This window comes from Scyliorhinus torazame, chromosome 14, assembly GCF_047496885.1.
Source record: "Scyliorhinus torazame isolate Kashiwa2021f chromosome 14, sScyTor2.1, whole genome shotgun sequence".
Lineage (NCBI taxonomy): Eukaryota > Metazoa > Chordata > Chondrichthyes > Carcharhiniformes > Scyliorhinidae > Scyliorhinus > Scyliorhinus torazame.
The window spans coordinates 191,415,766-191,442,733 of NC_092720.1; the positions used below are offsets into that span (position 1 = coordinate 191,415,766).

Genomic DNA, 26,968 nt, shown 5'->3' on the forward strand with positions numbered 1-26,968 from the left:
GCTGCTAATTGTTTGTGTGGTTCATGCACAAGGACACCGAGAACTTTCACAACAGCATTCTCTCTCCGTTTGAATAATTTATTTTTCTACTTCTATCCCAGCCAAGGCGACAGCCTCGCATTTTTCCACGTTATCCTGCATCCCCATTTTCTTCCCCGCTCGCATAACCTATGGTTGCAGAATCTTTGTGCCCTACTTCAATCTTGACTTCCTCCCTATCTTTGAGTCGTCAGGAAATGTTCCAGCAACGTCTTTAATCGAAGTGGTCAATGACGATTGCAAACATTTGAGTCCGCAGCACCGATCCCGGTGGCATTGCACGAGTTTCAGTTTGCCAATTTGAGAATGATCTCTTAATCCCAAATCTGTTTTCTGTTAGTCAACCAGTCCTCCATCCATGTTAATTGCATCACCGCCAACGTCGTCAGCTCTTACCTAACGCAGAAACCTGGAATTCTTCCGTTTTACTAAAATCTACAGTGAACCATGGAACTCCCTTCTCCACTCTCAGGCCTGATTTATTCACAGATACTGAAGCCAACCAGGCTGGCTTAACAGCCTGATGGTTCATACCTGCAGCTAAAACACGGCCATTCCGACATATCTGGGTCTATCCCTGGAACCGTGCCATTTCACTTGGCAATCAAACGAACAGGATGTTCACATAAACCTTACACAGATATTTATTTCCGATCACATTTTCTAATAAACTTTTAATTCCAGGAGCAAAAATGGCGACATGCCTTCGAACTGATTACGAAAAAAAATTAGAATAAAAATATTGCCACTTGTGTATTCAAAAGGAAGGACCATTACCATCAGTATTTGTTTCTTTATCTGCAAAAAAAAAAGGGGGTGGATGAAAATTTGGGCCGTTTGTTTTGATCACGTCTTTTTTTAAATTAATGTTAGATACAACAGGAGTAGATTCAATGAGGGCAAGAGCGGACATATATAGTCTTCCACGAACAATATCCTGGACTCCCGCTCTTAACACCACCTTCAGGATTAAAACTCTTCAAGCAGGACTACACTCTGGCAGGACAACTCTTGAAATTAAATTAAAAACAAAATACTGCAGATATTGAAACCGGAAATAAAAACAGGACGTGCTGAAAAATCTCAGCGGGCCTGGCAGCATCTGTGGAGAGAGAACAGATTTAGCGTTTAGGGAATGACTCTTCTTCAAGTGAGGAATTAAGTTGGCCTATAACTTGCTGGGTCCCCAATTTGAGGTACCCCAATGATGCGCTGGGGAATTCCTTCAGGAAGTTCCCATACTAATGTTTACCCGGCAATTGGCCAGAAGTGCTAACTTCCTCTGGGCAATTGCGCTGGACCCCAGTCCGAGTCAATCTTACCCACTCCGGTCCGAGCCGAAACTCAAACGCCTTCCCCTTGTCTGAACCACTTACCTCTTTATTGTCGCTTTAAACACAAGTCAGCTCCGTAAAAAGGGGGCATTTCTTACCTCTCTGCGCCCCAGTTGCTCCACGCGGAGGCAACCGAGGACACACACGCTTCGCTGCTCCTGTCTCACCCAGATTGAGCGAGGAACGTTGGGCGGGACTGGGGCTTCGGAATTCTAGCATGAAGATTGCATCAGCCGAAGTTTGTCACTCTGAGGACGTTACGGGCATGTCTTATCCACATCCTCTAACTTCAGGGCGAATAATAAAGCACTTCCTTCATTAGATTTCTTTATATCTACTTTACTAACTGTGCTTCTGTCTATGCGGGCCTAATTCAGAAGCACATAATCAGAGAAAAGTTACGGCGCAGAAGGAGGCCCTTTGGCCCACCAAGCCTACACCAGCTCACCAAACGAGCATCATGACTTGGTGCCATTCTCCTGCCTTTCCCACCTTAATCCCTGCACACTGTTTTTATTGAAGTAATCATCTAATGCCTTCTCGAAAGCCTCGACTGAACTTGCTCCCGCCAAAACTTCTAGTCAGTGCATTCCAGACCCCAACCACTCATAGAATCATAGGCTTTCATTGAGAAGGAGGCCTTTTGGCCCATCGAGTCTGCACATGCTTGGAATATACACCCTACTTAAGCCCACTCCTCCACCCTATCCCCGTAACCCATAACACCCCCTAACCTTTTGGACACTAAGGGCAATTTATCACAGCCAATCTACCTAACCTGCACGTCTTTGGGCTGTGGGAGGAAACCGGAGCACCCGGAGGAAACCCACGCATACACGGAGAGAATGGGCAAACTCCACACGTACAGTGACCCGAGACTGGAATTGAATCCCGGGCCCTGGAGCTGTGAGACAGCAGTGCTAACCACTGTAACTCCGTGCCATCCGCATTTGGCTTTTTTAAAAACCGTATTCTCTCATTTTTATTCCTTTTTATATTGAATACATTTATTAAAGGCATTTTGCATTTTTACATAGGAATATCAGAAAACGACGAAATCACTGATGCAAATACGCAAGAAAACTTCAGCCTCTGATAACAAGCCCACCACTCACCCCGCCCATTAGTTTTTTCACCCTTATCTGCCCTCCCAAAAAAGAAAACATATAAAACTCCTAATCCCGCCCCCTGACGCCTTAATTCACTGGAAAGAAGTCGTTAAACGGCATCCAGCTCCGGGTGAACCCCTCCTCTGCTCCCTGTATTCGCCTGTAAGGCGAACCCAACCTTTTCCAAGTGCAGGAATTCTGCAAGGTCACTCACCCACACTCCGCCATTAGCGGCTCTGAGTCCCGTCTCCGGGCTATCAGAGAGGCTCAGGCCAAGAAATCGACTTCTCTCCCACCTGGACTCCGGGCTCTTCCAAAACTTTGAATAATGCCACCTCCGGAGACGGGACCACCTCTACATCCAGAATCCCGGACATGACATCCGAAAACCCCTGCCAGAACCCATCAGCTTTGGACACGCCCAGACATGGGGACGTGATTCGCAGCCTCCCCTCCACCCCCACACCGCCCACACCTATCCTCCACCCCTGCAAAGAACTGGCTCATCCTCGCAACCGTCATGTGGGCCCTCTGCACCACTTTCAATTGGATGAGGCTCAACCTCGCACACGATGACGATGCGATTACCCTCCGCAGGGCTTCCACCCACAGCCCAACCCTCACGTCCCCACGCAACCCCTCCTCCCATTTGCACCAGATTTCCTCCACAGAGCGCCCTCGCACTCCATCAGCTCTCCATAAATGTCTGCCACTTTCCCCTCCCCAGGGTCCATCTTCAGATAACAGCTTATCTTATAGCACCAGAGGTGGCAGCCCTGGGAATGACGGAACCTCACCTGAGGGTTCCTGAACCCATTTACCTTAGGCAACTGATACACCTCCTCAAGCTCTTCCAGGACCGCAAACCTGTCCGCTACAAACACATCCCTGAAGTACTCTATCCTCACTTGCCTCCACCACTAAAACCTCGCATCCAACCCCGCCAGCACAATCCTATGATTATTGCATATCAGCGACCATAGAGACACGCAGTGCAACCCGGAATGTTGCCCGCACTGGTTCTAGACTTGCAATGCTGAGACTGCCACTGGGCTCTTGGCATACCGGATCATCGAGAATGGGAGGGGTGCCAACAACAGTGCTCACAAACTATTTCCACTGCACAACACTGCCTCCAGCCACCCCAAACCGACGTCTTCTCCACTGCCCATTTCCTAACCATTGCAATATTCGCAGTCCAGTAGTAATTCAGCAGACTTGGCAGGACGAAGCGCCCCTCTCCAAAACATTTTCAGCTAGGCCCAGCTCCCGCCACCTGTATCCCGATGCACCGAAAGCTCACACCCGCCACCCTGGATGGCAGCTCACCTAACCTGCTATTTTGCCCTCTGGCATTCATTGGAAACACCTCGCTTTTCCCCATGTACAATTTATACCCAGCGAAACGGCCACATTGCCTCATGATCTCCATAATCATCTCAAAACTCCCCCTGGATCCGAGATATGTAAGGGAGGGGCACGGTAGCATTGTAGTTAGCACAGAGTTCCAGGGTCCCAGGTTCAATTCCCGGCTTGGGTCACTGGCTGTGCGGAGTTCGCACTTTCTCCCCTTATCTGCGTGGGTTTCCTCCGGGTGCTCTGGTTTCCTCCCACAGTGCAAAAATATGCAGGTTAGGTGGATTGGCAATGGTAAATTGACCTTAGTGTCCAAAAAGGTTGGGTTGGCTTACTGGGATGGGTGGGGGCGGGGGGCTTAGGTCGGGTGCTCTTTCCATGGGCCTGTGCAGACTCGATAGGCCGAATAGCCTCCTTCTGCACTGTAAATTCGAAAATCATCTGCATACAATGAAACTCTCTGTTCGACCCCTCCCCGCTCAATCCCTTTCCAACCCCCCGACGCCCTTAGCGCCGTTGCTAACGGCTCTACCACCAGAGCAGAAAGCAATGGGGAGAGCGGGCATCCCTGCTTCGTCCCCCAGTTCAAATCAAAGTATTCTGAACTCTTCCTCTTCATCCGGACACTAGCCATCGGCGCCCTGTACTGCAGCCGAATCGAATCCACGCTGCGGCCAAACCTAAATCGGCCCAAGACCTCCAACAAATACGTTCACTCAACTCGATCTAAAGCCTTCTCCGCATCCATTGCCACCACACCTTCTACATCCTGCCCTTCCGAGGGCATCATAATAGCATTGAGCCACCTGCGTACATTTGTCGACAGTCGCCCCTTCACAAACCATGTCTGGACCTCTGCTATCACAACGGCACACAGTCCTCTGCTCGATGCTAACACCTTCGCTAGCAACTTCGCATCCACATTTAACAGCAAATTCGGGTGGTACAACCCACACTGCTCCAGGTCCTTATCTTTCTTTGCAATCAACGAAATGAATGTCTGCGGCAATGTGGGAGGGAGTCCTTACACTGGACTCATCATTCATCCCCACAAGCAGCGCCCTGTCCCACACCAACGTTCTCATAGAACTCTGCGGGAAACCCATCCGGCCCCATGGCTTCCCTGCCTGCATCGAGCCCATGCGGTCCCTCATCTCTCTCAGCCCAATCGGGTGCCCCAACCCATGCAACGTCTCATTTTAGTTCCTTTTATGACTGGGAACTCCCCCGCTCCCCTCCACCCCAACCCCATCGACTCTGTGCAACTCCCTCCTGACTTTGAACATCTCTATTAAATCTACTCCTAGACTTCTTCTCTCCAAGGAGAACAGATACAACCTCGCCAATACCAAATTTCTTGTATCTCGAACCATTCTTGTAAACCTCTCCCACACTCTCTCCAATGCGTTCACATCCTTCCGTTAGTACGATGCCCAGAACTACACACAATACTCCAGCTGAGGTCGAACTAATGTCTTGTAGAAGTTCATCACAATGGCCTTGCTGTTTTACTCTATGCCTCTATTGATAAAGCCCAAATACTACATGATTTATTCACCGCTCTCTCTACCTGTCCTGCCACTTTCAAACCCTGCATTTTACTGCTCTCCTTCACAAGGCTGTTGCCCCGCTCATAGACTGCAGACTGTATAAGAGGAATGAAAAGTGAGGTAGAATCGTTCCTTAGGTACTCTGAAGCGCCCCCAGCAGGAACAGACATCAAATGTATTGTACAACGTATGAAGAGTAACTGATTCCACGGCATGTTCCACTGCGTTACTGTAAGGTGGAGAGATGCAGCTTTAGGCTACCCCAGAGGCCTTAGAGGACTGACCACTTGGCATTCTTCCACCCTATTTTCCCTTACCTAGATTCCAATGGAAAGATAAATCAGGCGCGTTGTGTAGCGGGCGAACAAACGGCTACTGCCGATTTTTCGCCCACTTTTCACAGAAGTTATTGGCAGCAACATTTTTATTCGCGGATAATTTTTAAAAAAATGTTGTCGGATTAAGTTTGTATGACTTACTGCATTTCTCACGAAGTTTTACCAGTTCTAAAGGGATAAAATGCAATCCCACATAGTGAGAAGATTTATACACGCGTGCTTTGATAAATAAAGGAAGTGTGATATCGCAAAACATGGTCGTGCACCGCATGGCTTCAGCGTCCATTGCAAGACGAAGCCCTCAAGGTTATAAAGGTGATAGAACGTGTTCGATCCACACAGTAAGAGCATTATACATGTATCCTTTGATAAATGAGAAAAGGCTGATGTCACACAAGGTGCCCTTGAACTGCATGGTTTCAGGCCAGATGCATACATGAGCAGTAAAAGGAGACATTGGGAAAGCTGGAAACCGAAACGAAAGCCAGGAATTTCTATCAATGCACGGCGGGACAGTCAGAGGTTACTGAGTGTAAAGCGGTGTGACGGTATTTCATATCTGCACATGGGCTAGTTCCCAACCATGGGTGTGCTGTAGGACAAGCGGACCAAACCCTCGAATCGATCATTTCCAGTTATAGATTTCGACTAGGCAGCTGAACTTTTCAAACCAGTTTGATTTTCACTTCGGGATTTGAAATGGAACTCTGGAATTATCTCTCATGACTAAGCTATGGTTACACATTCCCCGGAAGAATGCGAAGCGTTCTATCATCTATAATCCAACATACCACATTCGCTAATTTTAACTGAACTCGCCAGGCGGGGCATTCCCAGAATATTTTCTTATGTTGTTCCTGTTGTTGTCTTTGTGGGTTCGCTGGCGGGGTGGGGGGGGGGGGGAGACTCCCTGCCCCCCTCCTCCCTCTTTCCGCATGTCACTCTCCGTTACTCCCCTGCGGTCCTTCCTTATCTCCCCCACTCCTCTCTGCTTTGTTGCTCCTGTCTGTCCTCCTCCCCCTTCTTCCTATTTGCTATTGGCTTCGAACAGGTCTTGGAACAGGCTGATAAATCGCCCCCACGCATTGTGGACGCCCTCGTCCGACCCTCGGATGGTTTTCCTGATCTTCTCCAGGTAGATAAATTCCGACAGGTCTGCCAGCCAGTCTGCAGCTGTGGGTGCTGCTGCTGATCGCCAGCCGAGCAGGATTCTCGAAGCGTGCGATTGACAAAGCCAATCTGGTCCTATTTGACCACCTCTGATAATCTGTTCTCCAGTCTTTTAGTCAGGACATTTGCGAATATCTTTGTATCCACATTGAGCAGCAAAATAAGGACTACCTGATCCGTATTCAGTCGGGTCTTTGTCTTTTTTGGGTAGCAGCGATATCGTGGCCTGTGTTAGCGTTGGAGGCAGGGTGCCCCTCGCCAGCAAGTCTGCAAACAAAATCCATTAGGTGTGGGAGCACGGTTGGTGCGAATTCTTTGGAGAGGTCCGCCGGGAACTCATTAGGTCCCGGCGCCTCCCCCGCCTACATGGAGTTAATACCCTTCTTGATCTCTCCCCGTCCTATTTCTGCTTCCAGCTCCCCTCACCTATTACCCCCCATGACTGGCATGTCCAGTCCATCAAGGAACTGTTTCATCCCTTTGTCCGCATTGGGGGCTCAGGAGTGCACAGCATTCGGTAGAAGGCCTGAAATGTATGGTTGACCTATTTTGGTTCAGTTAACAGCCACCTCTGCTGTCCTTCACCTGTGCTATTCCCCTCGTGGCTGTCTGCTTTCTCAGCTGGTGAGCCAGCAGGCAGCTAGCCTTCTCTCTGTGTTTGCAGACGATCCACCATGTCTGTGAGTGTTGGTACACTGCCTTCATGGTGGATAGCAGGTTAAAGTCCATTTGATGCTTTTTCCTCCCCGCCTGAAGGCCTATGTTCAGGGCATCGGGGTACTTTCTGTTGACCTCCAGGATGAAGTCGACCAGTTGTTGCCTGGCCGTCCTCTGTTCCCTGTCGCTACATACCTTGTAGGCTGTAATCTCTCCTCTAATCACCGCTTTCAGAGCCTCCCAGAGCGTGGAAGGTGAGACTTCCCCGTTTTGGCTGTTAGTGATGTACTTGTCTATGGCCTGTGATATTTTCTGGCAGAATACCTCGTTGGTCAGTAGGTCCATGTCCAGCCTCCACGCAGGGCGTTGGGGCACGGCCTGTCTCCAACCTCACATCCATGACGTGTGGAGCGCGGTCGTAGATGACGTTCGTGGCATATTTTGCTCTTACTATTTCTGGAAACACCTGTTTCCCCACTGCAAAGAAGACAATGCTTGTTTATACTTTGTGCACAGGCCCCCATCTGCTCCATGAAAGTTCCCAGTTTCCTGGCCATGTCTGTCTTTTATTCCATTTTGGTGTTTGACTGCTCCATCAGTGGGCCCTCACCGCAGTTGAAGTCGCCCCCCATGATCAGCAGGTGTGTGTCGATGTCGGGGATTTCCGGCATGGTCTTTTTTAAGAAGTCAATTTTACCCCAGTTGGGAGCATACACGTGTACCAGAACTACCAGTGTCCCATCTAGGAAACAGCTGACCATAACCCCTTGCTCCGTAACCGTCCCCATCGCTGTGAACACTGACCTCTTGGTAATCAGTATGGCTACTCCCCCAGTCCTCATCCCATAACACAGGTGATAGGTCTGACCTTCGTTACCCACAGTCGCTCTTTCTCCCTCAGGTGTGTCTCTTGCAGGAAGACTATGTCGGCTTTTAAACTTCTTAAGAGGGCGAAATCTCTGGATCTTATCACTGGACCTGAAGTACCCTGACATTCCAGGTGATAATCCTGGTGTTTGTTTTTGTCCCGGTTCCTGCGGGATCAACTATACATACCTGATGGACGTGCCCCTGCGCTCCACGGTTCCACTTTGTTAGGGGACCCGTCCAAAGTTGCCGTTCTCACCATGAAGCCGGGCTCCTGCACTTCGGGGTTTCCCTTTATCCAGGGGGGCACCCAACATGGCCGCCAACTGTGAGTACACCACGTGGGTGCGCTCCTGCACTCCGGGCTCTCCCTTTGTTTAGGGACCCTCCAAAGTGGCTGCTTGCGGCGCCATTTTGTTCGCTCAACCTGCACCTTACCCGCTGAAGCCAATGTGAAAACCAACCCTTTTGCCCCTTGCGTTCTCTTTCTGTTCCTTTCGCACCCGCCCCTGTCATACCCCTCGTGTCGCTCCCGACCCATCTCCCCCTTAGCATTCCTCTTCCCTGTCCCTGTATCCACCCCTCCCCCCAGTCTGCAAAATTATTATGGAGCGCTAATGGCACTGTTCGATCCAAGCTGTGTACGTGCACGATTATGCAGCAACCTGTTGGGTGCCGGCAGTTTCCCCAGAGGTTGTTCATTTTAAAACATCGGACTTGCAAAACAGAAGAGAACAATGCAATGGAATATATCGGTCTACACCCACACGGGAACGCACGCGCGCACACAAATACACTCACAGATCTGCATACATTCTCACACGCACAACTACACACACACACAAATATACACATACGACCTCATGCACAAAAAAGCATGTACACTCTCTTTGTCCCCCCCACAAATACACTCTCTTTCACACACACACTGGTACACACACAGATACATGCACCCTGTCACGCACACATGCACACTCTCGCACACAAATACACACTCTCACACGCACAGACACCCATACACAGGACACACGACACAGGCCCCAGAACAAGTGATGAATTCTGGGACAGTTGGTGGCTACAAAAAAGAATTTGCATCAGTTTCTGGTGGTGTCCTTCTAGAAATGAACATCTTGGCAATGAGGCACCAGAGCGCGGTAGATATACGCGTAACCCTATCCCAGTAAACATCATCATCTTGAGAAAGGAGGGGTTAAATAGTTTTGCTGAAAAGAAAATCAGGAGATGGAACCTGATGGATGGAAGACGCTCGGTTATTTAGAATTTATGGGATTTGCTTGGGATCACATGTTTATTAATCGGGAAATAAAGAAGAACACTCTTTCACACAAGCAGCGGACAATCTGTGGGCTTGAAAGACAAACAACGTTTGCTTGTTGGATGCTTCAGCAGGTCAACATTTTCTTGCACATGCACACAAAATGTTTCAAACTGGCACCCCATGTTATGCCCGGGTGATTCTTAGATATCCAGGAACTCTTATTTTTACGTAACCTCATAAAACCAATTTCACCCTTTTAGGCATGAATACAGCAGGCACGTATATTTCCACTAAAGAAAGGCTATTTACCTTCATTTTTCAAAGCCAGGAGACTCTCTGTCGTAAAACAGGCACAAGTCAGAAAAGTTGCAACTTCAGTTGAATTGTGAATCTTGTGGGTTGTATAAAGGGCGGGCGGGTGGCCATCCATTGTTTTCTCCCCAGCAAAGTTCAACTCTAACCCCATGGCGTACACTGTTTGGGTGAATGAATAGATTTATTAAAGGGGGAGTTCGAGCTAAAACCCCTGTGCATTAGAATGAAGAGCGCCTGTTATCGCCAATAATCTAAGATCAGCCAGAACCCTGCGGCAAGGCCTTGGTTTTGAGTACATGCAGGGAAAGCAGTCTCTAGCTAGGAGGAGATAACGGCCAAGCTTCTGGGTGAAGATTCAAGAATAAACCTACATAGTCAAAATCAGAATTTTAAACTATGTTCCGTGTACTGAAGAATTGTATAAACAGTGTGCTTCTGTAACTTAATGGAAGAATTGTATCCGAATGCTCTCCCTGTCAAAGCTGTGTGAGAGCTGAGTGCTGTATTAGAGTAGAATGCTGATTCGGAAATTTCCCTGGGCCAGTGCTCTCCCGGCTTGAATCTATGCACGAACGACGATAACCTGTCCCTGGGTCTACTGTAATTAGTGGGAAGAAGTCTATACACATTTGAACGTGTGAACCCCTCTAACAAATTGCATTAGCTGAAAAAACATCTTCTTACCAATGTCTTTCTGAATGTTTGTCAATTTTTCTAGTTCTGAAACAAACACACATTGATCTCCCTTTGAGTTCATCTGGTTTGCGATCCATTCAGCTTAATTTCTAGTAGCATCTTTTAGTACCCGCAAAGGGGACAAGTTTTCTACCTCTGAAGTGACAAGGAAGCATATTTAAGAGGGAGCGCCACTATCATTTTTTTTAGCATATTAGGGGAAGAAGGAGGTAGGTAATCTACCACCAGCTATTTGCTCACTCGATTTCCCTTGTAAATTGATTTTACTGCAAATAAAATGTTTACCACTCTGAGCTTCTTGTATCCTTGCATCTGCATGATTGAAAAAGAATAGAAAATCAATGAACATTGCTAAAATAATCTGTGGCACTGCTACTCTGACCTAGCTGGATAATCGTCTACTTTGCCTTGTGATATAGACTTGAATTGGCCATTATCGTCTAAATGGTCAATTCAATTCGACACGTAAGCTGAAAATATTATTTATTGAGCGAGCTCTCAACTGTAAGGGTGACCAATATCCACATAGTGGAAAGAATTGTAAAAAGCAAACAGGTTAAACGTCAGTCATTCTTTTCCTTCATTGCAATGCTGGTCCATGTCATGCATTGAACTTAAGTTTCTTGTATCAATCAAGCAAGCAAGCCGCCCAAATCTAAACATCTTAAAATCTAAATCTGTGGAATTCGTTACCCCAGAGGGCGGTGGATGCTGCAGCATTGAGTAAATTAAAGGAAGAGTTAGGTAGATTATTAATTAGTGTTGGGAGACATTTCTGATACTGAAAACTGAAATCAGTTTGAAGAAATTTGAGTAACATTAAAGGAAAGAATAAATAAAGTTTGAGATCACGTAAAAGACTCAAATGGCATAATTCCAAGTTCTCCACCCATTCTCCGCCCCATTAGGTTCTGTACAAAATTTGACAGCAAGCAGGTTATTTGCAAAAAAATATATACACCTCTAAAAACAGCTAATACCTATAAAATCAATCAGTGGAAATTGAATTAAATGTAATAAAGTGGAAAGAGTTTTTATGATGAAGGAGAATGGATTTTGTTTGACAGTATTTTAATTAAGCGATTTTGAAATTGCTGTCTCTTTGAGAATCTGTAGCCATGAGAGCGGGCTAACAGTTAACTCTGATATTTGCGAGCTGTGAGAATGTGTGTGTTTGGTTTGTGAATGTTCATATATATCTGCTAAGATTTATCTTCTGAGAAGTAACCTTGAGTTTATAATTTGGAACTTTAGAATAGGAACCATAAGGATTTTTACCTAACTAATTTTGGTTAAAGCACTGAGGTGCTACGTTTCCTTTCTGAGTGTGATGATATTTGGGTGTCGTCTGACATTGCGATTTAAAGATCATAGTTTGAGTGGTTTCAGTGTAATTAACAAATTATTATTGTCAAAGGTTAGCATTGACATTTCCAGGGTAATTTTGATACACGAGGAATTTTAATCAGGATACAAATTCACGTACGTAAGAATAAGGAAATATTAATTTTATGATGTTTATTGGAAGTTAGGATTGTTGAAATAGATATGATAGTTGAAATACATATGACCGATCCAGTGTTGGATTAGCCCAGGGTTAAAATTTTCCTGACACAACGCAGATGTATTAATTCTGAGATTGCAGAATGAAGTGTAAAGGACAGATGGGTAATATAATAAAATGTGTCCATGATCATGTTTCTTGGTTAAACAAAAGAAGGACGGTGACAAAATGACGTCTGGTAGAAAACTCTTACTCCACCCCTTTTCAAACCAGCAGAGAATTGACCCGTGCTTGTTAATGCCTGGATTTGGTATGTCTCTCCTGTGGGGACCATGAATTGGATTCAGTTGAATTGGTTTTTGGAGCAGGCGAGGAGCTGGATTAGGGGTTTTCCCCTGTCCACACTCTGAGGTCTGGCTTTGTAATTCTGATAAGTAAGAAAAAAAAACAGCTGAAGATCTATTTTTAATTAGAAATTAAAAATCTTAAGTTTTCAATTGCCAGATATATTGAGATTAGTTAACCCACTCTGTCCCAAGCAGAATGGATCTTTTGTGTTTTACTTTACAAGTAACTGCAAGTGGAAAAATATTTGCAGTAGCTTCAAGAATTTGAGATAATTGAGTTATTGCAAACTGGCTATCTAAACGGGAACAAGCACGTCAGGGTCGGGTTCAAGTGCAACAGAATTAGGCGCGTGACCACGAGAAAAATAGATATGAAAAGGTTGTAAAATATGAGAACTACTAACCCCTGAATAACAGACGTGTTGGGCCCATACAGGAAAAGCTTTATACGGACAACACCTAACACCTGGTGACGACCAGGACACTTTCCCACTTTTCCTTTAAATGTTTAGATTAAACATTCAAAAAAGGCTGGAACGACAGCAGCAGCTGTGGGGACTTGTGATGGCTCTTGAGATCTTAGAACAACTACAAGCACAGAAGAGCACAGGAACATCACTGATTTCACAACGGACACAGGACGAACGTAGCTATATGAACTATGATCTTTATATAATTTTATTGACGGGATGTGCATCTCAGCAGCCAGAGACTGGAACAATGGCAGAACTTATTTTAATGTGTGGCTGCAGGTACATTCGGGGAAAGGCAGCAGATGCGTATACAAATTGTCTCTGCACTTCTCGCGGGTTCAGGTATTGTTTATAATATGAAATAAATATGTATAGTGTTTTAAGTAAGGTTGTTATGAAGCAGGCAGCCAATGACACGGGTGCCACTAGATTTTGAGGGCATGACAATCTACACAGGGTTAGAAGAGGCAGAATCAATGATGCAGTGACATGACTTAACACAGAAACTTCTATGGTAAAGTCACTAGGCATACAAAGGTTAACTGCAAAGATGGAACCACTTACAGGAATAAGGAAGAGAATATTAGAGAAAGCAGAGAAAGGTCGAGCCAGCTTTGGAGAAGAAGGCCTGGATATACAATTGAATAGGGCAACAGTGTTAGGTACACACACTAAGACATTCAACAATAATTAACAAACTCATCAACCAAGAAACAGAGAAAACCGGAAGGCTCCGACAGGGCAGCTAAACCAAAACCTTGATCTGATCTAAAGGGGGGAGGTGCCTGATTGAATAGACAGCCCACAATTGGCTAAGCTAGCCAAATGACAAGGGCCACTGGCCAACCGTACTCTGAAGGGAGTAACCAGAGTATACTCAGTGATCCCCGACTGCAACATGGATGACATAACGGGGTAGAGATGGTCCTGATGATCCCTATCATCAAACCGGACTCAGGGCCATTCCGTCACAACGAACTGGAGAACATTGGAATCGTACGGGTTAACACCTCCCTCAGGTACTATCTCACCGAGACCTCTGCTATACACAGGAATAATATGTGGAATCTCCCTCACAGGGTGTAAACTGAAAGGGGACATTACTGTGTGCCCCCACCCGGTGGGACAGGGAGAGTTGGACGAATGTGGGTTAATCAGAACTCATGGTTGTGTCTTAGAGATTACACCTGCCCTCATGCATTTTAAGTTTACGGAGGAAAAGGAAAATACTGCGAATCCGGCACCGTAACCTCCTATCGCTATAAGTTTTGTACCCCTTTGGCCCACCACTATAGGACGAGCAAGGATCATTTGAGTTAGGCTTTTAAAGAGCCAGAGCTGGTCCCACATCTTGCAGAAACTCTGAGGGAACGAGGAATCTAGATCAGTCAATCAGTTAAGCTTTACCACCACGTACCGAAAAAAAAATCATGCTTTGAAAAACCCCACAGCGGAACTACTTCAGAGTGAAAGCTGGTGGCAGAGAGTGTGGGACTTTTAGATGTGCTTACTTGAAAACTGCTATAAATAACATCATTTAATGACAGACAGAGTTAGTCAGGGAGGCAGGAATGATTGATATCAAGGCATTAAATGTGACATACATGGGTTCGTTTGAGGGGATATCTTTGAATCACATGCACATTGTGCGCACGGAACACCTGGGAGGTTACATGCCCCAAAGGCCGTATTAAAAGGCACCCTGCTGCCCTTATATCGAATCATTGTGGTAACCTGGGATTCAGTAAACTTCTTCCAGGACCAAAAGAAGGAATTGTTGGGGACATTTTCTGATACTGGACTATGGTATAAATTATAGGTGGTTCTGTAAATACATTTTTGCTCCTATATTACTTTTGAATAGTTCTGCTGAGACAAAAGGTACTCATTAGCTTAGATGCCTGTTTAGAAGAGGCAATTTGATTGGCAATAGATAGTGTATACACAATGCTTGTTAATATCAGAAAGGACACAAAATAGCTGAACTAGCCACATTCCTGAACAATAAGTTACAAACTGCGTAAACTGCCTCATGAGAACCAAGCGTGGGTACTTATAGGGAGTATCTCAACAGCTGCTGATAACAGCTTCACAGAACAAGGAATGCAATGTATCCATAATAGCTCAAGGTCCCCAGCTGTAGACAGGACATATCCTTGTGTTAGTTTTAAATGCCTTCTATATGAAGTTAGGGGCGGGTAAGACAACACCCACTTTAACCATATATGTGATAACAGGGATGCTAAGAAAATTGATTGACTGCACGTAATGAATTGTGACGCGAATATAGTTGATTGATTGTATGTAAATGAGAAGGCAACTAATTCCACCCCTTGAATCTGTATATTAACCCAATGCGAACCTTAGCTCAAGTGAGAAAGAGTGCTGTCTAAAGGCTGCGGAGCCACAGGCCTTTCTCCCAGATCTGATATAATTAACTGCTTCTTTACTCACACAAAAAGGCTTATATGTGAATATTTTCACCTCTAACAATTAGTAATGGGTTGAAAGCTTACGGAGAATGGACAGGACGGTGGAAATGAGGCCATGATTATGTCGGTCATGATCATATTGAACGGTGGAGCAGGCTCGAGATGTTAAATTTTCTACTCCTGCTCCTAGTTCATATGTTCTAATAAATAACTATTCTGCCTAATTCTACCTTCCAACACTTGGTCTGTAGCCCTGTGGCAACAGTGCTGCAAGCACAACCTGGTGTTCTTGATTAATAAGGGGATCAGGGGCTATGAGGTAAAGGCAGGCGAATTGAGATGAGGACCATATCAGCCCTGATCGAATGGCGGAGCAGACTCGATGGGCCGAATGGCCAAATTCTGATCCTATATGTTATGGTCTTAATACATCTGAAACTGTCCCGGATAGGAATACATTTAACTTGGGAATGCAAGCATCTTTATTTTCCATATTATACTCCATCTGTCAATATTCTGCCAGTGGCTTAACTTATCTATATCGCGTTGTAGACTGGTTGCACACTCGACACAATCTCTTTTACTACCTATTTTTATATGGACAGTAAATGTGGCTGCAATATACTTCGGCACTCAAGGCCTCCATTGAGACCTTTAATATAGCTCATAACTCGCTCAAGCTATCATACTGATCTACGTGGCACTGGACCAGGTCCAGTTTTCCAACCTGAACATGATCCATTTAACCTGACTCTCTATTTCCTGTTACTGAGCCAATACTCTCTCCATGCTAATATATTACCAACTCCAACACCACGAGCTCTTTTATGTTGCATTTCATCGAGTTTATTTTGCTAATGGAAGATGTTAAGCTAACAGGCCCGTAGTTTCCTACTTTCTATCTCCCTCCGTTCCAGAATACAAGTGCGACATTTGCAGTTTTACAACCCTCTTGGACATTCCCAGAATCCAGGAAATTTCTGGGCGATTATAACCAAAGGGTCCAATATCTCTGCAGCCACTTATTTAAAAACCCGAAAGTGCAGCCCATCAAGTCCAGGGACCAGTAATTCTATTAGTTGCATTAGATTTGCGAAAAGCCTTTATTTTGTGATAATGATTGTTTTATATTTCGCATTCCATTTGGCCTCTTTATTTTCTATTTTTCTTGGGATGCTTTTTGTTTCTTTATTGTGAAAGTCGGTACAAAGCACTGGTTTGAAGTCTCTGTCAATTCCTCATTTTCCATCACTAATTCCACAGATTCATCCTATTCGTTTTAGACACGTTTAGAATCTTCTACTTTTCATTATTCATAGCAGATCTATCATATTCTTATTTCTGCTACTTTTTCGTAGTCATCCTTTGCTGGTTTCTAAAATATTTCGAATCTTCTAACCTACTGCTTATCTTCGCAGCGTTGTAGACCTTTTATTTCCATTTGATACTGTCCTTAGTTTCCTTACATAGCTATATAGGTGTTTTTTTCTCAATGGAATATATCTTCCTTGCAAGCTATGAAATATCTCCTCAAAGGTCTGCCACTGCTTCTCTATCATCTCACTCTTCAATCTATCTCGGAGTCCACCTTAGCCAACTCTTTCTTCATACCGTTGTAATTGTAATTATTCATTTTAAGGCATCAGTCCCACATTCCTTACCCTCAAACTGAATTTCAAATCCTATCATATTATAATCGCCCTCTTTCGGAGTCCTTTGACAAGGTCCCTCATGGTAGATTGGTACAAAAGGTGAAGTCACACGGTATCAGGGGTGAGCTGGCAAGGTGGATACAGAACTGGCTAGGTCATAGAAGGCAGAGAGTAGCAATGGAAGGGTGCTTTTCTAATTGGAGGGCTGTGACTAGTGATGATCCGCAGGGGCGAGTGCTGGGACCTTTGCTGTTTGTAGTACATATAAATGATTTGGAGGAAAATATAACTGGTCTGATTAGTAAGTTTGCAAAAGACACAAAAGAATTGCAGATGGCGATGAGGACTGTCAGAGGATACAGCAGGATTTACATTGTTTGGAGACTTGGGCGGAGAGATGGCAGATGGAGTTTAATCTGGACAAATGTGAGGTAATGCATTTTGGAAGGTCTAATGCTGGTGGGGAATATACAGTGAATGGTAGAACCCTCAAGAGTATTGAAAGTCAGGGAGATCTAGGTGTACAGTCCACAAGTCACTAAAAGGGTCAACACAGGTGGAGAAGGTAGTCAAGAAGGCAGACGGCATGCTGGCCTTCATTGGCCGGGGCATTGAGTACAAGAATTGGCAAGTCATGTTGCAGCTCTATAGAACCACACTTGGAGTATAGTGTTCAATTCTGGTCGCCACACTGCCAGAAGGATGTGGAGGCTTTAGAGAGGGCGCAGAAGCGTTTTACCAGGATGTTGCCTTGTATGGAGGGCATTAGCTATGAGGAGCGGTTGAATAAACTCGGTTTGTTCTCACTGGAACGGCGGAGGTTGAGGGGCGACCTGATAGAGGTCTACAAAATTATGAGGGGCATAGACAGAGTGGATACTCAGAAGATTTTCCCCAGGGTAGAGGGGTCAATTTCTAGGGGGCATAGGTTTAAGGTACGAGGGGCAAGGTTTAGAGGAGATGTATGAGGCAAGTTTGTTACACAGAGGGTAGTGGGTGCCTGGAACTCGCTGCCGGAGGAGGTGGTGGAAGCACGGACGATAGTGACATTTAAGGGGCATCTTGACAAATACATGAATAGGATGAGTAGAGAGGGATACGGACCCAAGAAGTGTAGAAGACTTTAGTTTAGTCGGGTAGCGTGGTCGGCACGGGCTTGGAGGGCCGAAGGGCCTATTCCTGTGCTGTACCTTTCTTTGTTCTGTGTTCTTTGATCCTTTGTAATGATGTAATGTGTAATGTTCTTTTACACATTGCTCGGTTGGTTGCAGAACATGTTGTTCCTCTAAACGACTCCGAATTTGCTCTATAACCTCATGATGCAAGTTTCCTTGGGCAACTTGATTCGTTAAAATCTCACGAAGATTAAAATTTCCTCCAATTTGTGCAGTATATTCCTTACTAATCCCCGTCAATTATTGATTTATACTCTGTCCTACGCCAGGACGTGATGGCCAAGGAGGGTGCTTTCATAACGCGGCCAAACAGGTTGAGTGTGTCAATCTGCAAATCCTTCCAACTCGCCAATGGCCGGAGGTAACAGAGTTAGATACTTCAGTCCAGCCGTGCTTGATATGGAGTGGTGCACCCTCAAGCTGGAAACCTCTAGGGACAGACTTGTGACCTGTTCCGGGAATTGCGATCTATGGAAACAGGCAAAAGTATGCCTTAGTGCACCACTGGGTGCGGGAAGAGAATCGGAATAGTGAACTTACTGATCAGGATCCTATAATGTTGTCCTCTCCTACTTCTTATGCCCATTCAATTAACCCTACATCTTGATCACCTTGCAAGGCAGCCCCTCTAATGGTGATCTTTGTATATTCATTCATCCCTATCTGTCTATCAACCCATCTTGGAAATTTGCGTGTATTCACACGAAGACACTTTAATGCTTTGTCTTGCCTTTTCCCAACTATCACTTTATTTGCTGGTGCATGTTTATGCTTGTGCGCTCTGTCCCTTCCTCGCACACTCTGCTTAACAGCCTCCCTATGGCTTCCCTGCAGTATTGCCTCTGCATTTCTCTTCAACTTTCCAAATCTCCCCTCAGCTGAACGCCAACCCCCACCCAACCGCCGCCCAGTCCCTCCATTTAACCGTCGATCATGTGCGAGATAGAATTAAGAAATATAAAAACTTGTGGTCAGACCAGATCAGAATTTAAATTTCATAGATTCTTCTCAGTTGGATAAATAGAGCATCAATATCTTTTGAGTCATCCATTTGCCATTGTAACTCACCATCCTCAACCTTATGGTCTTCGGAGTCTAAACATGGAAATAAGAATTGCAACGTCAGTGATAATATATTGTTGCAATATTCCATATTAGATACAAATGCATAGAAATGTGTACAGAAACCATTCCTCGATTAAAATACAGTGTGAGCAGTAGGAAGCACCATATCATCTGTGCATTTACCTTTATCTTTCGCCCTTAGTTTTCTTTCTGTTGAAAGAGGAACATTTTGAGTAATATTATTTGTAGCAGAGGAGAATCAACAGTATCTTTACGAATGCACTTTGCAGCTATCCACTTCTGTTCCGCTTCTCTTTTCATTCTCCTTTGCTTTGAGCACTGCGATGAACCAGGGTTACATAGACATTGGCAGTCATAGTTTCTGTATAGTTGCAATGACAATACTTCTAAGGCGTGATTCTCCGTTTCTGAGACAAGTGTTGACACTGACACAGAATTTGTGGAGTTCCACAACAGCAAACCTTGGCCAATCTCACTAGTGTCAAGGGGCTAGCACTGGCGCCACGTGGAACACAATCGATTCCAATGAGAAACGGCGCCAGATTCACCGGTTTCGCGATTGACACTCAGGAGGCTGGCAAGCTGCAGCCGCAGATATACACTTCATTCCCCACTCACACCTTCCCAGCCAACAAGTTGCCAGCAAGATATGCGGCCCCAAGATTCGGCGGTGAGCTGGAGACACTCTTGAACACAGCGGAGGAGAGGAGTATGATCCTGTGCCCTGACGCGGGAAGGAGGCTTCCAGCCGCTGCCATCATTGTGCCTGGGCACAGGTGGCAGAGGAGGTTAGTGCCACCAGAAACACTGTCTCGAGCGGCCAGCAGTGCCAGAAAAAATTGCACGACCACCTCAGGGTGTCCAGGGTGAGTAGGCAGCACTGTGTCCCTGACACTAACCCTCGTACCGCACACGCGTAACCCGACACCCTCTCGCACGCGGAGGGTGGTCGTTCCCCCACCCTGCACCACGTGTCGGCACCCATACCGGCCGCCATGGCCAGGTGTCCTTGCCACTGAGGTCACGAGCTATCCATCCCATGGGTTGCATGCGTCGGACTGTTTAACAAGATAATTTTCTGTCCTCCCAGCTGGAAATCGCAGCAGCGCTTCTGAACGTGGCCCAGTCACCGCAGGCCATGTCTGGAAACGTCGGCGGCATTGCCCAGGTGCTGACTGATGTGGTGCAGACCCAAATGGAGGTGGCCCAGTCCCAGAGGGAGATGACGCAGTCATGGGCTGATGTGGCACAAACCCAGGAGGTGGTGGGACAGTTAATGGTTGATGTGGTGCAGCCTCAGGTGGAGATGGTCCACTTCCTGTACTCCATCACTGCCAGCGTGCGGACCCTGGTCGAGACCAGAGATGGCTTCCAGTACTGGCAGCGCCAGGTGGCGGGGGAGCCTCTGTGGATAGCTCTGCTCGCTCCCCGTCCCATGGAGTAGCTCGGAGGCCATCACTTTGTCTTTGATCTCCAGGAGACAGGGAAATGGGAACCTGGAGTCACATTCAGGTCCTGGTCCGTCTTGGGAAAGCCTGGGGCGCAGAATTGACCTTTCGGCCAATTTATACCATCTGAGGCCACAAAGGGCGCTAGGGCCTATCCGCCGGCCTGTGCTGTTAGCACAGAATTCACTGTGTGCGGTGGCTGCCACTGTGCACCGCTGTACTTTCCAAGTGATGAACAGCTCAATATTGATACCAACACTTCATCTTGACCCAAGTCGCTGAGAAAATGTCCCTGATCTATGTATATACGTTATGAAATACAACATTTGAAACACAAGCCAAGTGTCACAGCTTCAGCGACAGACGATCCTGCCAAAGGCAATCATGGTGCTACTTGCGGCCTTCGTAATATTGCATGATTATTATAGAATTTACAGTGCAGAAGGAGGCCAGTTGGCCCATCGAGTCTGCATCGGCTCTTGGAAAGAGCACCCCACCCAAGGTCAACACCTCCACCCTATCCCCATAACCCAGTAACCCCACCCAACACCAAGGGCAATTTTGGACACTAAGGCAATTTATCATGGCCAATCCACCTCACCTGCACATCGTTGGACTGTGGGAGGAAACCGGAGCACCCGGAGGAAAGCCACGCACACATGGGGAGGATGTGCAGACTCCGCACAGAAAGTGACCCACGCCGGAATCAAACCTGGGACCCTGGAGCTGTGAAGCAATTGTGCTATCCACAATGCTACCGTGCTGCCCAAAGAAGTACATCGCACCCACCTGGTTTCGCGCGCATCCACAACATTATCCACTGCACAACGATTTTTCCACGCCATTTGGCTTCGGAACGAGTTTAGTATTTAAAAATGGCGGGTGGTCCGTCCATTTCGGTGCCCAGCACAGGGGCTCGATGCCATCCTGCTTGCTTTGGGTTCCCGCATATGTCCAGTCTCATGTTCCAGCCAGTATCAAATGGCTCAGTTTCACTTCGGAAATTAAAACTGCTTGGTCTGAAGTAATATACTTGAAGTACAACACAATGTAATATGCAACAGTAAAGGCATGGTGATTAGAATACAGCAAGCCGGTTCCAGCGGCTTTACTCCGTACCTCAGCAACTGTTAAGAAAATTACAAGGCAATTGTATCTGACGGTGAATTTATCATCATGTTAATATTCTGACATTAGCAGAGCGGCTGTATGGAAATGTGCAATTCCCTTCGATCGATTTACTTCAAGTTTCCGTGGCACAGGAGCAACATAGTGCAACACACAATTTGTGCAGTGTGGGTAATGACGATTGCACTTACAGGAGTCTGACAATTTCCTTACCGCACTCTCGCAGGTCAGCAGCCATGTTTTCGGCTTCTAATAGCAGAGATAAATAAAACAAGTGAATTGTTTGGGCACGTGCTGAACATTTTACTTTGTAGACAACAAAGAACAAAGAAATGTACAGCACAGCCCTCCAAGCCCGTGCCGACCATGCTGCCCGACTAAACTACAATCTTCTACACTTCCTGGGTTCGTATCCCTCTATTCCCATCCTATTCATGTATTTGTCAAGATGCCCCTTAAATGTCACTATCATCCCTGCTTCCACCACCTCCTCCGGTAGCGAGTTCCAGGCACCCACTACCCTCTGCGTAAAAAACTTGCCTCGTACATCTACTTTAAACCTTGCTCCTCTCACCTTAAACCTATGCCCCCTAGTAATTGACCCCTCTACCCCGGGGAAAAGCCTCTGACTATCCACTATGTCTATGCCCCTCATAATTTTGTAGACCTCTATCAGGTCGCCCTTCAACCTCCTTCGTTCCAGTGAGAACAAACCGAGTTTATTCAACCGCTCCTCATAGCTAATGCCCTCCATACCAGGCAACATTCCGGTAAATCTCTTCTGCACCCTCTCTAAAGCCTCCACATCCTTCTGGTAGTGTGGCGACCAGAATTGAACACTATTCTCCAAGTGTGGCCTAACTAAGGTTCTATACAGCTGCAACATGACTTGCCAACTTTTATACTCAATGCCGCGGCCAATGTAGGCAAGCATGCCGTATGCCTTCTTGACTACCTTCTCCACCTGTGTTGCCCCTTTCAGTGACCTGTGGACCTCTACTCCTAGGTCTCTCTGACTTTCAATACTCTTGAGGGTTCTACCATTCACTGTATATTCCCTACCTGCATTAGACCTTCCAAAATGCATTACCTCACATTTGTCCGGATTAAACTCCATCTGCCATCTCTCCGCCCAAGTCTCCAAACAATGTAAATCCTGCTGTATCCTCTGACAGTCCTCATCGCTATCCGCAATTCCTTTGTGCCATCTGTAAACTTACTAATCAGACCAGTTACATTTTCCTCCAAATCATTTATATACACTACAAACAGCAAAGGTCCCAGCACTGATCCCTGTGGAACACCTCTGGTCACAGCCCTCTAATTAGAAAAGCCACGTTACGTCAATTGCAACAAAGAACTAAGAGCATCTGGTTAACTATTCAAAAGGCGGGGATGCGAGTGGGTTACGGGGTGGGATGGTATGCGGGATGGTATGGTGGTGTGGGAAAATCTGAAACACTTTCATTGAAGAAAAATGGAGGTACGATATCTCTCCTTCCTGCTTTTACATGTCCCGAAAGACGTGCTGGAGGGTAATTTGGACATTCTGAATTGTACCCGAACAGGGGCCCGAATGTGGCGACAAGTGGCTTTTCACAGTAACTTCATTGCAGTGTTAATGTAAGCCTACTTGTGACAAGATAAGTTATTATTATTATGTCCTGGAGATTTACTGCACATTCTCTCATCCTATACATAGGCGAGAAGGAGCAAGATCAGTATTTTTAAAAATGCTTTGATTAAACCGACGTGGCATTTCATATGTCTTAAATTTCAATTTTGCCTTGTAGTGTTGTAAAAGTAGATATTTGTCTTGGCCGGTGGCACAGAAATGGAAGGAATTATTGGATGTAACGGATGTGCGATAACACCTATTTAGTGATGTTACAGGACACATTCTATCGTTGTACCGTTCTATTAGAAAAGTAACAGTTCAAATGGAAAGCTCATTGGCCAAAATCAGCGCGTGCCGTTGACGCGAACCAGAAGGGTTTTTATGCCACTCGACAATGGTTTCATGGTCGTCATTAGACTTTTATTTTTGATTATTATTGAATTCAAATTCCACCAATTGCCCTAGTGGGATTCGAACCCAGGTCCCCAGTCCTGGGTCTCTGGATTACAAGTCCAGTGACAATATGACACTGCCTCTCCTGATGTCGGCAATCCTGGCATCCTTTGAATAACACCAGAAGTTGATGTATTACGACCCCATGTCACACCGCAAGATAAGGGTTTACTATAACAGTGGGCGGAAAACGGCACCCTGATCAATCTTGAGTTTCACATCCCTCGCGATTTTGTTCCCCCTTCTCTTATGTCCCATTTTATCGCCATCAAGGCCAACTTTTTTGAATTTTGGTGACATTCCCTGAATGAACGATGTTCTGACAACTCGCTGTCAAGTACCTTTGGTTTTGTCTTTCAGTTTATTCACTGTAATAGAAACAAATCGTTTTGTAGTGACAAGATTACCACACCATAGATTCCACAGAATCCCTGCAGTGCAAAAGGAGGCCATCGAGTCTGCACTGACTTTCCGATAGATCACTCTTCCGAGACCCACTCCCCCGCCCTATACCCGCAACTCCGCAACGTAATCTTTCGACACTCAGGACCAATTTAGCATGGCCAATCCACCTAATCTCCAAACTGTTGGATCTTTGGTCCCTTTTAACATGCCTCGATAAATGCGGAGGATTGTAACATTCAGATGGAGTTGGTTTGAACGAATGAAGCAGTAAACTAAGTTGGGACTACGGCGCCGAAACGCACCACTCTGAGATATGCAAAAATGACAGTGATAGTGTAACGTGCTATGGATGTTGATGCAGTTAACGGTGCCCAGCGCCCTCACCGTAATCCGAAAGGCAAATATGTAGAAATGAAAACCGGCCATTTCTGAGAAGAGGCCGCCCGCCGATCCAGAATGTTTGTGCTACTCCCAAAGTGACAAGTTGAAGTTCTACCCCAATTTCAAATAGTCAATGCCAATTGGCAGGAGGGTCCAAAAAATGATGAGATGAGGGTCAATATAGTTTCATTACTTACTGCATTCATTACAGTTGGCGGATTCTGAAACAGGTGATTGTGCAACAGTATATTGCAGGTTACATTATTTTGACAGCGTTATACAAAGTCAACAAATCACCATGCAAAATGCTCAGGGTAGGAGAAAGAATGAAATATTTCGATAGTTTTACCTGACTCCCTCTCGCGAAGTTTATTTTCTGGACACAAAAAGACAAAATCACAGATTTCCAACTGAGCTGCGCATCACTGATAAAGTTCCGTTTTCATTTCTTTGGTGACAATCTAATTCCCATCCTTTTTGGAGTCCGCCTGAGTCTCGTTTAATTTGAAGTCGATGAGAAAGAAATTATGTTGGTGCAATAAAGCGTTTTCAGTGAGCGAACCGACCATTTATGCTCACGCGAACGAAATAATACCCAGCTGGATTGCCTTTAGTGCGCGATAAATAATTAACTTTAAACAATGACCACTTGTGTCACATGATTGACAGCTTTGGCCATTGCTGCTATGACAAAGGGACATAGGCAGAAGAGTAGGCATTTTAGACCCGTCCGTCATTCAATGCGATGATGACTGATCGGACACTTCAATGCCTTTTGCACTCACTATCCCTATAACCCTTTACATTGTTGTTAATCAGAAATGACCAATCTCAGCTTTAAACATCCACAGTGGCTGAGCTTCAACAGCCCTCTGGGTGCAGAATTCCAAAGATTCGCAACCTTCTGTGTAAAAATATGCCTCCTCATCTCGCTTCTAGGAGGCTAAGACGTCTCCCCCCAGGAGGTGTACCCGTGCAAGGGACCCTAGCTGTTCAAGTGAAGACAAGCACCCAGCAGAGCGCAGTAGAGCGGAGTTGCTGATTGGCTGTTGCGGGGGGTAATTTGCATACTTCCGTTGTGGTCACCCTAAATTGAAGGTGTACCTGTGCAAGAGACCCTAGCTGCTCAAGTGAAGACAAGCATCCAGCAGAGGGCAGTAGAGCGGAGCTGCTGATTGGCTGTTGCGGGGGAGATTTGCATTCGTCCCTTGTGGTCACCCTAACTTGAAGGTGGTTTGTGGAGGAGCTGTTGTCAAGTGATCAAGAGGAAGGCTCGAGGGCAGGTAGAAGTAGAAAGAAGTTGAACTGTGACGTCACAGCCTACAGGTAAGGGATTAGTTGGTGACTGGTAATTAGCTTTTCTTTTCTTTCCCCTCAGGTGTTATCATGCGGGGCGCAGAGGTTGCTGAGTGAGTGCTTGCTGAGAAGGGGAGTGAATAACCGGTAAGCTCTTTTTCTTTTTTTATCTAGAGGGGATGTAGGGAAGGTAGTGCAATGTTCCTCCTGCAGAATGTTTGAGGTGAGGGACACCATCAGTGTCCCTGCTGATATCATCTTTGGGAAGTGCACCCATCTCCAGCTCCTCAGAAACCGCGTTAGGGAACTGGAGCTGGATGAACTTTGGATCATTCGGGAGGCAGAGGTAGTCATAGATAGAAGCTTCAGAGACGTAGTTACTCTGAATAAAAATAGACGGGTGACGGTGAGAGGGGCTGGGAGGAAGCAGTCAGTAGAGGGATCCCTGTGGTCATTCCCCTTAGTAACAAGTATACCACAATGGATATTGTTGGGGACGACGACTTACCAGGGGTAAGCCATGGGGTACAGGTCTCTGGCACAGAACCTGTCCCTGTTGCTCAGAAGGGAAGGGGAGGGGGGGAGAGGAGTAGAGCATTAGTCATTGGAGACTCCATAGTTAGGGGATTAGATAGGAGATTCAGTGGGAACGAGAGAGACTCGCGGTTGGTGAGTTGTGTCCCAGGTGCCAGGGTGCGTGATGTCTCGGATCTTGTTTTCGGGATCCTTAAGGGGAGGGAGAGATAATGCTCTTCGGGAGGGTTTAAACTAGTTCAGCAGGGGCTTGGGAACCTGAATTGTAGCTCCAGTATACAGGAAGTTGAGAGTAGTAAGGCCATGAGTAAGGTTTCAAAGTTGCA

General features: G+C 46.0%; 1 protein-coding gene across 1 annotated transcript in view; it reads right to left on the reverse strand.

Annotated features, from left to right (window-relative positions):
• Nucleotides 1-643: 643 nt before the first annotated feature.
• The window catches only part of LOC140389101 (uncharacterized), a 306,705-nt gene continuing 280,380 nt past the window's right edge, over nucleotides 644-26,968 (reverse strand). Inside the window, exons 57-68 of the mRNA XM_072473261.1 lie at nucleotides 25,162-25,188; nucleotides 25,010-25,033; nucleotides 24,368-24,394; nucleotides 22,169-22,204; nucleotides 19,542-19,568; nucleotides 19,362-19,388; nucleotides 10,996-11,022; nucleotides 10,699-10,734; nucleotides 10,009-10,035; nucleotides 5,868-5,894; nucleotides 817-837; nucleotides 644-750 (exon numbers count right to left, since the gene is read on the reverse strand). Coding sequence (XP_072329362.1) covers nucleotides 644-750; nucleotides 817-837; nucleotides 5,868-5,894; nucleotides 10,009-10,035; nucleotides 10,699-10,734; nucleotides 10,996-11,022; nucleotides 19,362-19,388; nucleotides 19,542-19,568; nucleotides 22,169-22,204; nucleotides 24,368-24,394; nucleotides 25,010-25,033; nucleotides 25,162-25,188 — 413 coding nt within the window. The remainder of the gene's footprint in view (nucleotides 751-816; nucleotides 838-5,867; nucleotides 5,895-10,008; nucleotides 10,036-10,698; nucleotides 10,735-10,995; nucleotides 11,023-19,361; nucleotides 19,389-19,541; nucleotides 19,569-22,168; nucleotides 22,205-24,367; nucleotides 24,395-25,009; nucleotides 25,034-25,161; nucleotides 25,189-26,968) is intronic.